This window comes from Habropoda laboriosa, unplaced genomic scaffold (genome assembly GCF_001263275.1).
Source record: "Habropoda laboriosa isolate 0110345459 unplaced genomic scaffold, ASM126327v1 scaffold204, whole genome shotgun sequence".
Classification (NCBI taxonomy): domain Eukaryota; kingdom Metazoa; phylum Arthropoda; class Insecta; order Hymenoptera; family Apidae; genus Habropoda; species Habropoda laboriosa.
In genome coordinates, this window is record NW_017100385.1 from 1257107 (window position 1) to 1269977 (window position 12871).

Here is a 12871-nt window from a genome sequence, read left to right on the forward strand (position 1 = left end):
GATTTAAATTTTTTAATTTTTCTAAAATTCTGAAACGTCGAAGCGAAAAATTTCGCGGTCCGGATTGAACATGGAAACATCCAAAGGATTCGCTTTTTCGAATTTGCCAATAATCGACTAAGTCTGTCTTTGAAATTTATTCTTGCTCGTTTCGCGTAGTTTTAACACTATAATTCCGCTACAAGTTAGAAAATTTTGCAGACGTAGATTGGCTCACGTGTTTCACTCAATTCTTTCCTCGAATGAAATTTATTCACCACTTCTTAATTCACCGTTAACGCGCAGCATTACAGTGCTTCGCGCGTTTTATCCGTGAATACGTATGCTCGCTTCCTCGTGATGAATTATAATTGTCGAAGTGCCGGAGACAGGAAACGGAGTTAGGAACCGGAAGTTGTACGTACACGTGTTCGCAAGTTCTACACGGAAAACATATTCTTCCGCTGTTTTATTAAACGCGTGCACCGCATGAACGATGAAATTGTCATCGCTGTTGCCACGGAATATTCTTACTTGTCGTTTCGTTAAATCGGATCGTTTAACTTCTAAACGACAGTGCAAATCATAACGCAAGATAGTCTCTTCTAATTCTCGAACAGTGTATCGTACATTTGCATTCTGTGCGTCTAAATTGCAGAGAGGATACGTGAATTTTATGAGAGATATGTTACGAAAAGATATGAAACGTACCTTTGATGATATATCACTGTAATGTCTTTTATTTCACGCGGTAGCTCCAATTAGGGTGTGGAAATTTGGAATTTATCTACCGCGTTCTACTATATCTGTCGCCATTCTTCGCGCCATATGAATCCACGTTGTACGAGTCTCTACTATATCTACATACCGGGTGATTTTAATAATTGGACTACACCCTTTGTTCGAAGGAAATAGTAAAAAGAAAATCGTAGAGAGAAATTTTCGCAACTCGCGATGCAATTAGTTCACTTACAATCAGCGTTTAAAAGAAAATTACTCGAGTTCTTACTGGAGAGTATATAATTTGATAGTTTAATTTTTTCAAATTTTTTTTAATAATCGCCAAATTGTATTTTCGCCTGAAATTTATTTTTACTCTCGTTGCAAAATTTTAATATTATCGTTTTATCACAAGTTGGGAAATCTACAGATGTAGATTCCTCTCGCAAAAATCACCCAGTAGAACAAAACTGTGCTGATAAATTGTTTAGAACGAGAGTTTACATAAAAATCGATTTTCGCTGGAATTTATAGCATTGTCCGCAACAAGATGTCCGCTTCAAGTTCGGCCGTAGCAATTCGCACTCGCACACGTCCGGGCGAACCGGAAGGAAGTCGATCAGCTCGCCGTCGGTGGAGAACACCGTGTGTCACAAATCTTTGCCTGACCTCCATACGAGCACGCGACGGCGGGCGTCCCTGTCGCCACGTGCGTCGACCAACTCGTCGAAGCCATCCGGGCATCATCAATCGTCGAGTAATTGCCCGGATTGTGAAACAAGCTCGGACTATTCGGAGCACAGTTTTAAAAGGGATGCAGTCTGTTATCGCAGGTATTCAAAACATTTCCACGCTTTTCACTTCTTCGGTTATAAATACAGAATTTCACCCATCTGCATCGTTAGCGTACATACACATACGCGCCATTTTCCTGATCGCTGTCACGGAAGTGATAAGTATAGCGAATAATCGCAGACTACTGAAATTTAGTGTCAAGGGCCTATTTTTCATTTTTTTTTTTTTTTTCAAACGATGCAAATGGGTTGATAATTGTTTTGAGATATTTTGAAGTTTTATTGATTAAGATATTCAGAATTTTTGGAGGCAAGTAAGCTATCTTTGACGAATTTAATATTTGTTTGAAATATTGAAATTTTTATCCCGAGGTTATGTAAATTTTATATCATTTGAAAATTTGAAATAGTAAAACAATTCACGATTGGTATTTGTGATTTTTTATTTTGCATCCTCCCCCAAATGCTCAGAGAATATAAAATGATTACTCTCATATAGTTATTACCATCCCAGTTCCAGACATATTAGACGTTCGTTAGGTTCAGGTGGCTGCGACACCAGTAGCGTGTTATCAGCCGGTGGTCGGACGCAAAAGTCATCAGGTTCCAGTAAATTAAGCCACGGAGCGACCGCGAGAGATTCCGGTGGATCGTCGGGGCATTGTACACCTCGCAGTGAACCTCCGCCAGTAATACAGGTATGGTTAAAACTATAAAGATGTCTCGTAACGCTTAAAGTAGAAACCGCTATTCATCCAGCGAATATATTTTCATTCAGGATTGCTGGAGTCATATACGTCGTGACAGCGGTGCATCTACTCAACACTCGACGGAAAAAGATCGTTCAAGAAGAGGTAGTTACGCTAACGGTACCCCACCATCTGTTGTAAGACGCTACAGTCCTGAGTCTGAGAGCAGCAACAGTCAGACGGATTATAGTCCGACGTGCAATTCGAGGTAGACGTGTATCCGATGAATTATGTGAAATTTGCGATAAGCCAAGAAAATATAAATGAGAATGTTGGTAAAAAATGTATAATAAAAGTTATTTATCTGAAGATTTGTATGAAAAAAATTACCTTTGAAAATTCAGACGGTTTAATATGAAAAAATTGTGTCAAGATATATTTACTTTGTTAATTACAAAAATTGAATTATAAATAATGATATTTAATAACCTGTTCTCTGGCTGTCTCGTAAATTTGACCGCTATACAAAATGGTTCTGCTTCTTTCTTTTAATCACGAAGTAAAAAAAATAATAACCTCACTTTTGTATTAGGTTTTCCGATGGCTGGAAAGAGGGCCGTGGCCGACCAATACTGAGATCAAAATCAGATATTAGCGACCGTTATTGGCGCCAGGACAATGGTCGATCCAACAAAGTACCTGCTCGACCTCCACGGTCGATCACTCAGCTCGAGAATTTTTTCGACTGTTTGGGTCTCGATTCGGATAATTATCAGCGTATCACAAAGCCGGATTCGAAGTCGTCGTCACCTGTATTTTTCGATAGCGTTAGCTCGGTCGACTCGGCGTTAGGTCTTTACTCGTGGGCTGCAAATAACCAAACGAATCAGGGTAGTCAATGGCAGAACAATGATTGCAGCGTCGGTATGGGTAACGACGATTCCAATCAGAGGGTCAGCGATCCACCGAGCATTGTGGAGCGTAATGCTCGGATAATAAAATGGCTCTGTCAGTGCCGAAAAGTGCAGTTTGGGTTTAGCTAAGCAACGAGGTTTAGGGAAGAGAGGACAATCGATTCTCCAGTCTCAGTAACATGCATTCAAGTCAACGAAAGTAGAGTTTTATCATCTTGCCAACGACATCTTTCTTTTATGCATCGCAGAAAAACCTATGCTTTATGTTCGCTAGAGAATAGCACGAGTATGAACAACTATTCTATTTCCTGCTTTTATATCAGTTACTAGTGCTGCAACGAGTAGCATCTTAATTTATGAGTTTTATCCTTTTATTGTTTAATTTTCAGAAGCATATGTGCCATCTACTTTTATAATTTGTTGTGCATTTGTATTGCGTCTTTAAATAATCACTGAGAAACCCTTGGTGTGATATTTCCTGTTTATTTTTTTTTTTATGGGTACGTTTGTGAACGAAATTTGTATATACGATCCGCAATACACATTAGAAGTTGTCGGATATTTTCGTACATTAGTTGTTTTCAAATTTGATCGTTATATGTACTAGGGCTGTAAAACTTAAAATAGTCGAACTATTCGAATAATTCCGATAATTTCGAATACGAATTATTCATTCAAATACATATTCGCATACAACATTTTGGGAAGGTAGGCCACATTCAGTGCTATTGGGTTTGAGATATATTTTTTTTTCCTAAGGCATTCGTCATAATTAGTAGCGATATGATCGATGTATCGCTGTGCGTATGCAATGTACAGTTGAGTGCACACGATTGCCTCCATTTCGAGGTGAGGTGAAATCCCTAAACGATTTTAAGGGACTGTAACATTTGTGTTCCCTCCCATTACTGAAATGTTATTTTTCGAAGTTTATATTCGCTTTGTAGATGCCCCCTTACCCATTAATAATAAAAATAACATTAACGCTAATTAAGTGGCATATCAAGTAAAATATTCGAATATTCGAAATGTACGAAATATTCGGCACATTCGAATAGTTCAACTATCCAAAGTTGAAATCCGAATTCTACTGGTATTCGAATACATCGAGTATTCGGATTTTCGTGACAGCCCTAATATGTACCTTTTCTTGCAAAGATGTTTGGTAAATAAGCAGCATTTTGTATTACTTCTTTGTATTAGAAAAGGGACATACGTTTTTCACGTCTTGTTTTTTTCATGCCACACATTTTAAACATTGATTAGAAGAGTATCATTTAACGAATAATTGGATATTGAATGCTAACTGAAGATGTGGTTCGATTTTTCTAGTTAAGTAGGAATTGACTAAATGGTATTATAGTTGTATCAAAAAGTTAGGTTTTCGTCTTACAACGCAGAGAATACTTGCTGTGTTTTTCGATAGAATTATTATTACAGTAGCACCAATCCAATTCACATTAATGTTTTCGCTGGTTCTAGGTAATTATATGTCAAAAAACATGTGGAGTTATATTCTAGAAATAATGTTGGTACAAAACAGAACGGGATGTGATTTACTGAATTTTTAAAGATTTTTCTCTGTAAAACTTTTCACTAACGGAATTTATGTAAGGAATTTAACAGAATTTTCACGTTGATGTTTTTATATCCTGTAAGTCTTGTTAAATGAAGTTACGTTCGATTGTTACGAAATTGATTTGAACGTAATATATTTGAAAATTCTTGAAATTTTGGAAATTATAGTTCAAATTTAAAAAAATTGTTTATACGATGTAATTAGTCTGACTTTACTAATGTTTTAAAAGTGTTTGAAAAAAAGTTTTTATTGTATACTTATTTATTGTAAGTATCTACTTTGTGCCTAAAAAGAGTTGAGAAATTCTTATTTTACTAAAAGAAATTTATTCTAATTGTTTAATATATCTACATATACGTTCAATATTTTATTAAGAAAGTTTTGACTAGAACCTGTGTATTTTATAAAATTTAACATTATCGTTTGAGTATTAAACGAATGATAAAATCAGTATCGTATATTTTAAAAGATTTAAATTAAATACAATCTCTAAAATAATACGACATAATTACGAAAGCCTGTAATTGATAAGAAAAGAAAAAACGTATTATTCATTTATTGCTTAAAATGTTTCCTGATATAGTTCACTGTGCAATAATATGGATAATTCACTTAGATGTTTCTTATTTTAGGTGATATCTACTAGGTCATACTGTTCGAAATATTTTAACTACTGTGTGGCAATCAATTAAAGATATATTAATTATGACTTTGAATGCTTGCAATGGATGAATTACGTGATTCAAGTATTTTAACACAAAAACAAAATGAAAAAGAATTTTGTGTAATATAATACGACAAGAAGTTACTCAACTACTCTCATTTCAAGTGATATAGATGTCTTAGATAAGTAGTGAGTTTGCATAGATCGTAAGTGAAACGTGGTAGTGCATTGCATTTAAAACAGAAAAAAATAAGAGTTGATACTACTACCTGTGTAGTAAAACCTTGCATTTTTCAAGCAAATGTAAAGTGATGCTTGTATCGAATATTAGATGTTTCCGTAGTTACGTAACCAGTATTTACTGTAATACTTACAGTTTTTGAGAAAATTATTATAAAGAATGTAATCGAAATTGCAAGACCTGCTTTGGCGGCCTTGGGTAAAAGTGTTATTGCACAAAACTGAGCATAGAATATCTATACTTACAAGAAGCATTTTGCTTATAACTTTTTGAGCCAAGCACTGTTTAATGTATATATGTTAATGACGTTTGGTGGTATTCAACTACCTGAAAGTTTTTATTCCCAAAATTGAAATTCTTGCCTTGTAACGAAAAAAAAAAATTCGTAATATATATTTATTAGTTGTAATGACTCGCATCTTGGTTAATAATTTTATTATAAAATGTTTGAAAATAAAACTTTTAAATCTAGTTACAACTTAGTTATTGTAGGATATAGAAGATATAGTGTTAAATGTATTCTCGACATTATTTTCAAAAAGTTTTAAGCAAAGTAACTAAATTAACTTTATATATTACTTCTTGAGAGTACAAGCACAAGGTGTGTTCTATTTCTACTCTATTAAGATTTAAGCCCAACAATTTATTGGGAGGGATCTTTCTTTGAATGTGTTTCAAATTTATGTGCATTTGAATTCTACTTTAGATATTTAAGAACTTTATTACTCATTATAGTAGAAGTATACATTCCACTTCTTTATATGTGTATATGAATCTCAAGAAGTAAAAGTGTAGTATAAGTTTTCATTATTCTTTTTCCATAGAATTATGCTTTGCATTAATGACATTAATTTGTTAACATAATCGAAGGAATTTGTATAACATTATATTGCAATTCGTTTTAAGTTATAGTTTATGTGATTCATGTACTTGTATAGTAGAATTCATTGCGTTATTTTTATTATCTTATTAACTTGAGGCTTAGACAGTTTTTTAATATTAAGTGAATTTGTTGAAACCTACTTTGTAATTTTAAATCCAAATGTATACTTAAAATGTGGAACTTACGTATGTATATGTGCATAATTTGTGATCCATAATATTTAACATTGTTAAAGTCATACATTTTTAATTGCTTTTTTTTATAATCTAGTCACGTAGATCAAAATGTGTTAAATTTGAAGATAATATTATTAAATTCCTTCTGTGTATTTCTTGTGATTTTATTTTGTAACCCAATATTTATACGAAATAGTTATGTACATGTCTTTCAAATTTTTTAAATTATTATTTGAAGCATTGCAACAAAAATTGGATGCTTATATAATTGATTAATATAGTTTTCCTCAAAATGTTAAAGTTGACTGAATCAAAATTTCTTTTTATTCATTATTTGCTTTCATATTTTCGTATTATCGTACGAAAAATTCAATTAGAAAACAAATACAACTTACTGTGAATATACAGCATACTTTTATAATTTCCAATAAAAAACAATTTGTTTCCAATTCAATTCGAATAAAATAAATTTCCCTTTTATCTACCGAGAGAAACCATTATTAAAAAACTGTACATTTTAAAGTTTGAAATTGAACACTTCCGAAACACAAAATAAACTATTAATTAATAACTGAATTCTTCTTCATATTTAATGAAAGATAAGGATAAGAAGGAACCTGAAATATTTACATGATATTATTTGAATTGTTATTCTTTTTAATTTCTAAAAGAGAACGTCTCAGTAATGATTCGACGAATTTAAACAGAGCATAGATGGCGGTCTCGTTAAAAATCGGAACGTCACGTCGTCCATGATGTTTTGGTGAGCGCATGCGCAACAGCGAGCTGCGCCTTTGCAGTCCGTGCTCGTCAGTCAGTCTTACGGACGCGCGATTGACGTTTGACGCGTAGTTTCGGATGCGTGGTCTGACCGAAATCGTCGATGGTTGTACGTTTAACGGTGATACGGGACGAAAGAATTCCATCTCGTATGCGGTCGATTGGTGTCTGGTAGTGTTTCGCTATGTTGCAAGTGCTTTGGCCACAAGAGGCGCAGTGACGACTCGCCCGTGAGCCTGCCGACATCCTCGACAGCCCTGTGATGGAGTCGATCAGAAAATGGTTCTACAGGCCTAAGGTACGCGCCTTCTGCTCTTTCCTACACCCGTTGTTTTATCGTTCCCGTCTTTGCAACCGTTTCACGGTTTCGTTGCACCTCTTTATCTCTCTTTCACCGCCTCCGTACGTTTCTCATCATACTGGTTACCTGATCGAACGCGTGCGCTCGTTCTTCTTTGCTTCGTCCCTCGGCCCTGTCTCTGTATGTTGGACCTGCGCGCTGTTGCCACCTGTTTCGTGAAAATTCGCACGATATCCCGAGGTGCTTCGGGCGACGTATTACACCTGCGTGATATATGAGCACGTACTTCATTGATACGCACACGGCTACCACTCTCGTGCTTGTTTACAGTTCGATATTTCCTGTCCTCCAGAATTATCGAAATTTTCGTAAAGCGAGATATCGCTACCAATCGAAAAGGCAAGTAACGATTATGGAACATGGCCTGATCAGCTGATACGTAATAGGGCCTGGTGGTTTTTATTTTTCGGCGCAAAATGACTTCGACGTTTATTCTCAGCCCAAAGATACTTTCTTTTACCCATTTAAAAATGCGTAGAAAGACACATCGATGGATTACTTCGTTTGAGAGTCACGTTAGTTTTTCATAAGAAAGAAAAGTAAAGACACATGCTTTCTGCTTTCCTTTATTAACATTCCAACTACATAGACCACACAGGTATTCCGTGTTTGTGTCGTATTTCAGCGTATTTCGTATTTGCCGAGGTACTTTCTCTTTCGTTGCTGATAACCTACATCGAAAAATCACATGACTAGCATCTGTCGCGCTTAACCTCAATAACTCGAATTGTTGGACGGCAAACAAAGGAAGAATTTTGTAGAAAATTACCAGACTACAGATTTAAGGATATCCTTAGAAGCACGTAACGCTGTTTAATTAATGCGTCACGCGTTTCTGTTGTGTAGAAATATTCGTCAATGTCGTTGATTCCTCGCACGTATCAGGAAAAGATTTTCTGTCCTTGTTGCAGCTGTGTTTGTCGCCAGCTTTCGAAGGTGTATACCACCGTCGCACACGTGAAAACGCGACAAGAGGACGGTGTTCCGTCTCTTTTTCGAAGATGCTTCCTCATTGCTTCGATCATTACTTGACGGTTGTTGGGAAATGATGCAGCACGACGAAACGTCTCTCCGTTATTCTCACCAAACCGATTCTCGATGATTAGTATCTGATGACACGTCTTTATGCGCGTACATGGTAGATTGTTCAGACTGACACATATATGGCATCACGTGACCCACGTTGAACGAGCTGTCATGAAGCCAGCGACATGTTTTCGTATTAATTTACAATTAATTTTTCGCCAAATTCTAATGCTAATTTTAAATTAATTTTCATACTCTTGGGAATGAATTTTTTTCCTTGGTATAACCTAACATTATTATATGATGAAATATCATTGATATCTTTTAGCAGAATGACAGGTTTAGAAAGTATCTCTTGCGATGTTTTGGATGTTGAGAAAGTTGTTCGATATTTTCAGTGATTTTTTGTATTGTTAGAATTGTTGAAATATATTTATAGCTCTTTAATGTCAGGAAGCCATAATTTTCTTCATTTGATGTAATTAAGTGGATGTTAAGACAGTAATTAACACCTTAATGACAAATTGTCACGGAACTTGTGATTTGTACATTGAACAAGTAAATTGGAAAATTCATTGTTGATTACATAACGTTGCATGACGGTATTATGGGTATTTTTTATGGATCATTCGATCGTCATTGCAATAAAGCATGGTTTATTGAAACATTTTCAAAAATCTGTTTGTCGTTGAAAAAAGAACAAAGTTTACATTGCATAGTAATCAAGAGATAACATAAAAACAGCTTTCTTTGGAGTAAAATATGCTGAAAATATTTTGTAATATGCATCGTTTAACATTACAGTTCGTTTCATTCAACGACAAGTGAACACGAGAAATTCATGACCCGTCCTTTTACGTGTATATGCACTATTAAGCACTAGAAAGCGCGTGACTCAGTCTTTAAATATTAATATTAACTACCATTCAGTTAATTAGCATTACTTAAAGTTCACAGTATTTTTACGTATATCTAAGTATTCCCAATTACGTATAGATAATGTATTTTCAATTATATTTCATAAACATTAACATTGCATCCATCGTATGTTTCTTAATTTTCAAAATCAACGAATTTCAAGGTATCTCAGATTTTATATCTTCACAGTGAATTAACGTAAGTCGACAAACGAAGAACTAATCTCTCGTCGTATTCCAAATTTCTTCTTCTACCATTGAACATAAAAGCACGCGAAGCGCAACTGGACTGTGGCGTTTTAATCTCGTGTCGACCAAATCGTACCGGTTTCTTGCGGGGATTAGCGTGTGCACTCTCGGTTGCAGCTTCGTTGGCCGTGGACGAAAGGCGTGTTTGTAGCACACTTTTCAAGTTTACGCCGCGGTGGGAAAGTAAAAGATTTCAGTTAGTTTACGGTGCCTTGACCATGCTTGGATCAGGTTCAACGCGTTCTCGAAACGTATTGGGAAAAATTTACTCTAGAACGATTGTTGATCCATTAGCTTCTCGAATTCAACGTAAACACGTTGTACCAGTTTTCTCTTTTTTAATTTCATTCTAATTTATCTTATTTCATTTCATTCAACTACTTTTTTGTTTGTTTTGTGCTTTTCCTTTTTTTTTTTATTTTCTCGCATATCGAACAATCGAGGTAAACGTTTTCTCGTTCTCCCGTCGACTCGAGTTAAACTTGATTAACGTTCTGTCTTATTACTCTCCGAGTGAAAGAGACTTAGTGTAGTAAATCGATGCTGCTCGCTCGCGAGTCGCAACTGTATCAGCCTTAAGCCTGTAGATACCAACTTTCCTTTGGGTTGTGCATGTTCGGAAGTGCACGATCCTGTCTCCGCGGCCATTGCGTCGAGTGGAAGATTATTTTGCTTCGTCATTCATTCATTCATTTGGCGAGAAAAGATATTTTTATACTTCATAATATTATTTTTTTTGGATAATTTTTTATATTCTTTACGAATTATTTTTGACATATTTGTTTTTGTTCTACGAAGAATTATTTCTATACGCTTTATATTATTTTTTGCATTAATATTAATCAAGATAATTGTATCATCGATCGTTATTGTTACGTTATTAAATCAATATTGTAGTTTTAATATTAAAGTGATAGTATTAAGAAAGCTATTACAGATAGTGTATAATGTTACGTTCAACTTTATCATTAATTCGAAAGTAACAATATAATGGTGTACTTGGATTTTAGTGTTAACTGCTGCTCTTTTTGTTTGCCCGCATACATATGTTGATTTTATTGATCATTCCCAAGTGTGTTTAACCCTTTGCAGACGCGTGTCTGCAGATAGTCGCTCAAGCGTGTTTACCGTTTTGGATGCGTGGTAGCATGTAAACCACCCTAAGCTTCCTAAGCGTTTGCACTAGTAAAGTTTCTAGGCGTAAGAAAAGAGACAAAAAAATTTTCAATTATCATTTTTTTCTCAAGTTATCTTTTTAATTGATCGTGAAAAGCGAATGAAACGAGAACATTCATTTATTGGATCTCGAAGGATCTCAGATTTCAATTTTTGACTTATCACTTGCAAGGTTCCAGTAGGACAAGTTCTCGCGGTACCTGTCGCGAGATGCGAACGAAAATAGAAATTTTCAAAAGACCTACATATTTCTTTGCGTCGACGAGTTGAAATCCACATTGGAGTGAAAGGAAATCACACAGAATATCTGTTGTAAAGGTAACAAAGAATACCATTAATATCCCGGTAAGAATGGGTTTTAAGAACATGTGCTTATTCAGAACTTCTTTTCTTACTTCAATGGATATTACTTATGTCCTATAAAAAAAAGTTTCCTCTCCTCTTTATTCTTTTGTGTGAAGAATCATCGATACACAGAAATTAACGATTTTCTTTATTTCACTGTTAAACAGTTAAAGCTATTCTTCATGTAAATTACAATGTCTACATATTGAATAAATAAAGTACAACGAGTTTCTTTCAAATATTATTCTTTCTTAAAGTCATTGATATTCTTTTTTATATAAAGTTTACAATTTAAAGATTAGTACAATCCTTTTAACAATTTTACAATTAACTACAGATATACCAAACTCATATAAAACACAATATCTAATTAAACGACTGCTTTCAAATGATCCAACAATTTAATACAACCTAGACTTCATAATCTCTGACAGAGTTACATTAGATATACAGAATGTGGCAGTGCAAAACCCAAAGTCTGAAATACAGAGCTTCGCCGAATCTGTAGAAAATGGAATACTAATGTCCACGAGAAATATGTAATATGTCCAGAAAATACACGTTCAAGAATCTAGATAGCCGGTTGGAATCATGTTGGTGCAGGTTGGTTTCGTTTGATTGTAACCGGTACTCGCCGGAACAAAATCCATTTAACATTAGGCCGTGTTCAACGAGACACTTTCATTTAACTCTATACCGTGCCGCGAAATGAGATATCGTGCTTGTCCCAATTAGAGTGTCAGGCTGCATTTTGATAGGAGGACAGGGTGATAATCGTTACCGGGCGAATCGGTGCAGCTGCACAATGTTGTAAGTGGCGATACACTCGAATGGCGTGAAACTCTTCGGTTCATTCTCTCTCTCTCTCTCTCTCTCTCTGCGCGTGAGTGCGCGCGCACGCGTGGATACACTTGTATTTTAATAAGCAGTCGTGTTTACCTGTAAGAAGAGAATTTAAAGTATCGAGATATTTTTCACATAATCGTTTCATTGGAAAATGGTTTCTGAAGGTAAAATAGAATATTTAGTATACCCTTGCATATATGTATGCATTGATAAACTGGTTAATTTTCTATCTTTTATCAATACATACAATGTAAATTATAGTATACGTCTGTTACTAACCTTATAATGTAAGGTTACTCTGTATTCGATTTTTTTTTTACAAGAAATACCATATCTTGTCAAACACTACTATTAACTTAAAATAAACTTCGGTATAAATTAGACAAAATATCCAACATACCAATTAACCAATAATTTATCCCTATATCCTAAAAGAAAAATTCCAACAGTTTTCGTAATAGAATTATCTGATTAGAGCTTGCTTTACAACGCAAAGCTGGTAAACTTGTTCGACAGCGAACGACCAGACCAG

General features: G+C 34.9%; 2 protein-coding genes across 2 annotated transcripts in view; both read left to right on the forward strand.

Moving 5' to 3' along the window:
• Positions 1-3316, forward strand: part of LOC108575053 — a 23870-nt gene extending 20554 nt beyond the window's left edge. Inside the window, exons 5-8 of the mRNA XM_017937759.1 lie at positions 1234-1532; positions 2008-2191; positions 2272-2450; positions 2775-3316. Of these exons, the coding sequence (XP_017793248.1) occupies positions 1234-1532; positions 2008-2191; positions 2272-2450; positions 2775-3225 (1113 nt within the window). The 3' untranslated portion in view covers positions 3226-3316. The remainder of the gene's footprint in view (positions 1-1233; positions 1533-2007; positions 2192-2271; positions 2451-2774) is intronic.
• A 4156-nt stretch (positions 3317-7472) lies between these two features.
• Positions 7473-12871, forward strand: part of LOC108575028 (lateral signaling target protein 2 homolog) — a 45187-nt gene continuing 39788 nt past the window's right edge. The window contains 1 exon segment of the mRNA XM_017937724.1: positions 7473-7717. Within this exon segment, the coding sequence (XP_017793213.1) occupies positions 7682-7717 (36 nt within the window). The 5' untranslated portion in view covers positions 7473-7681.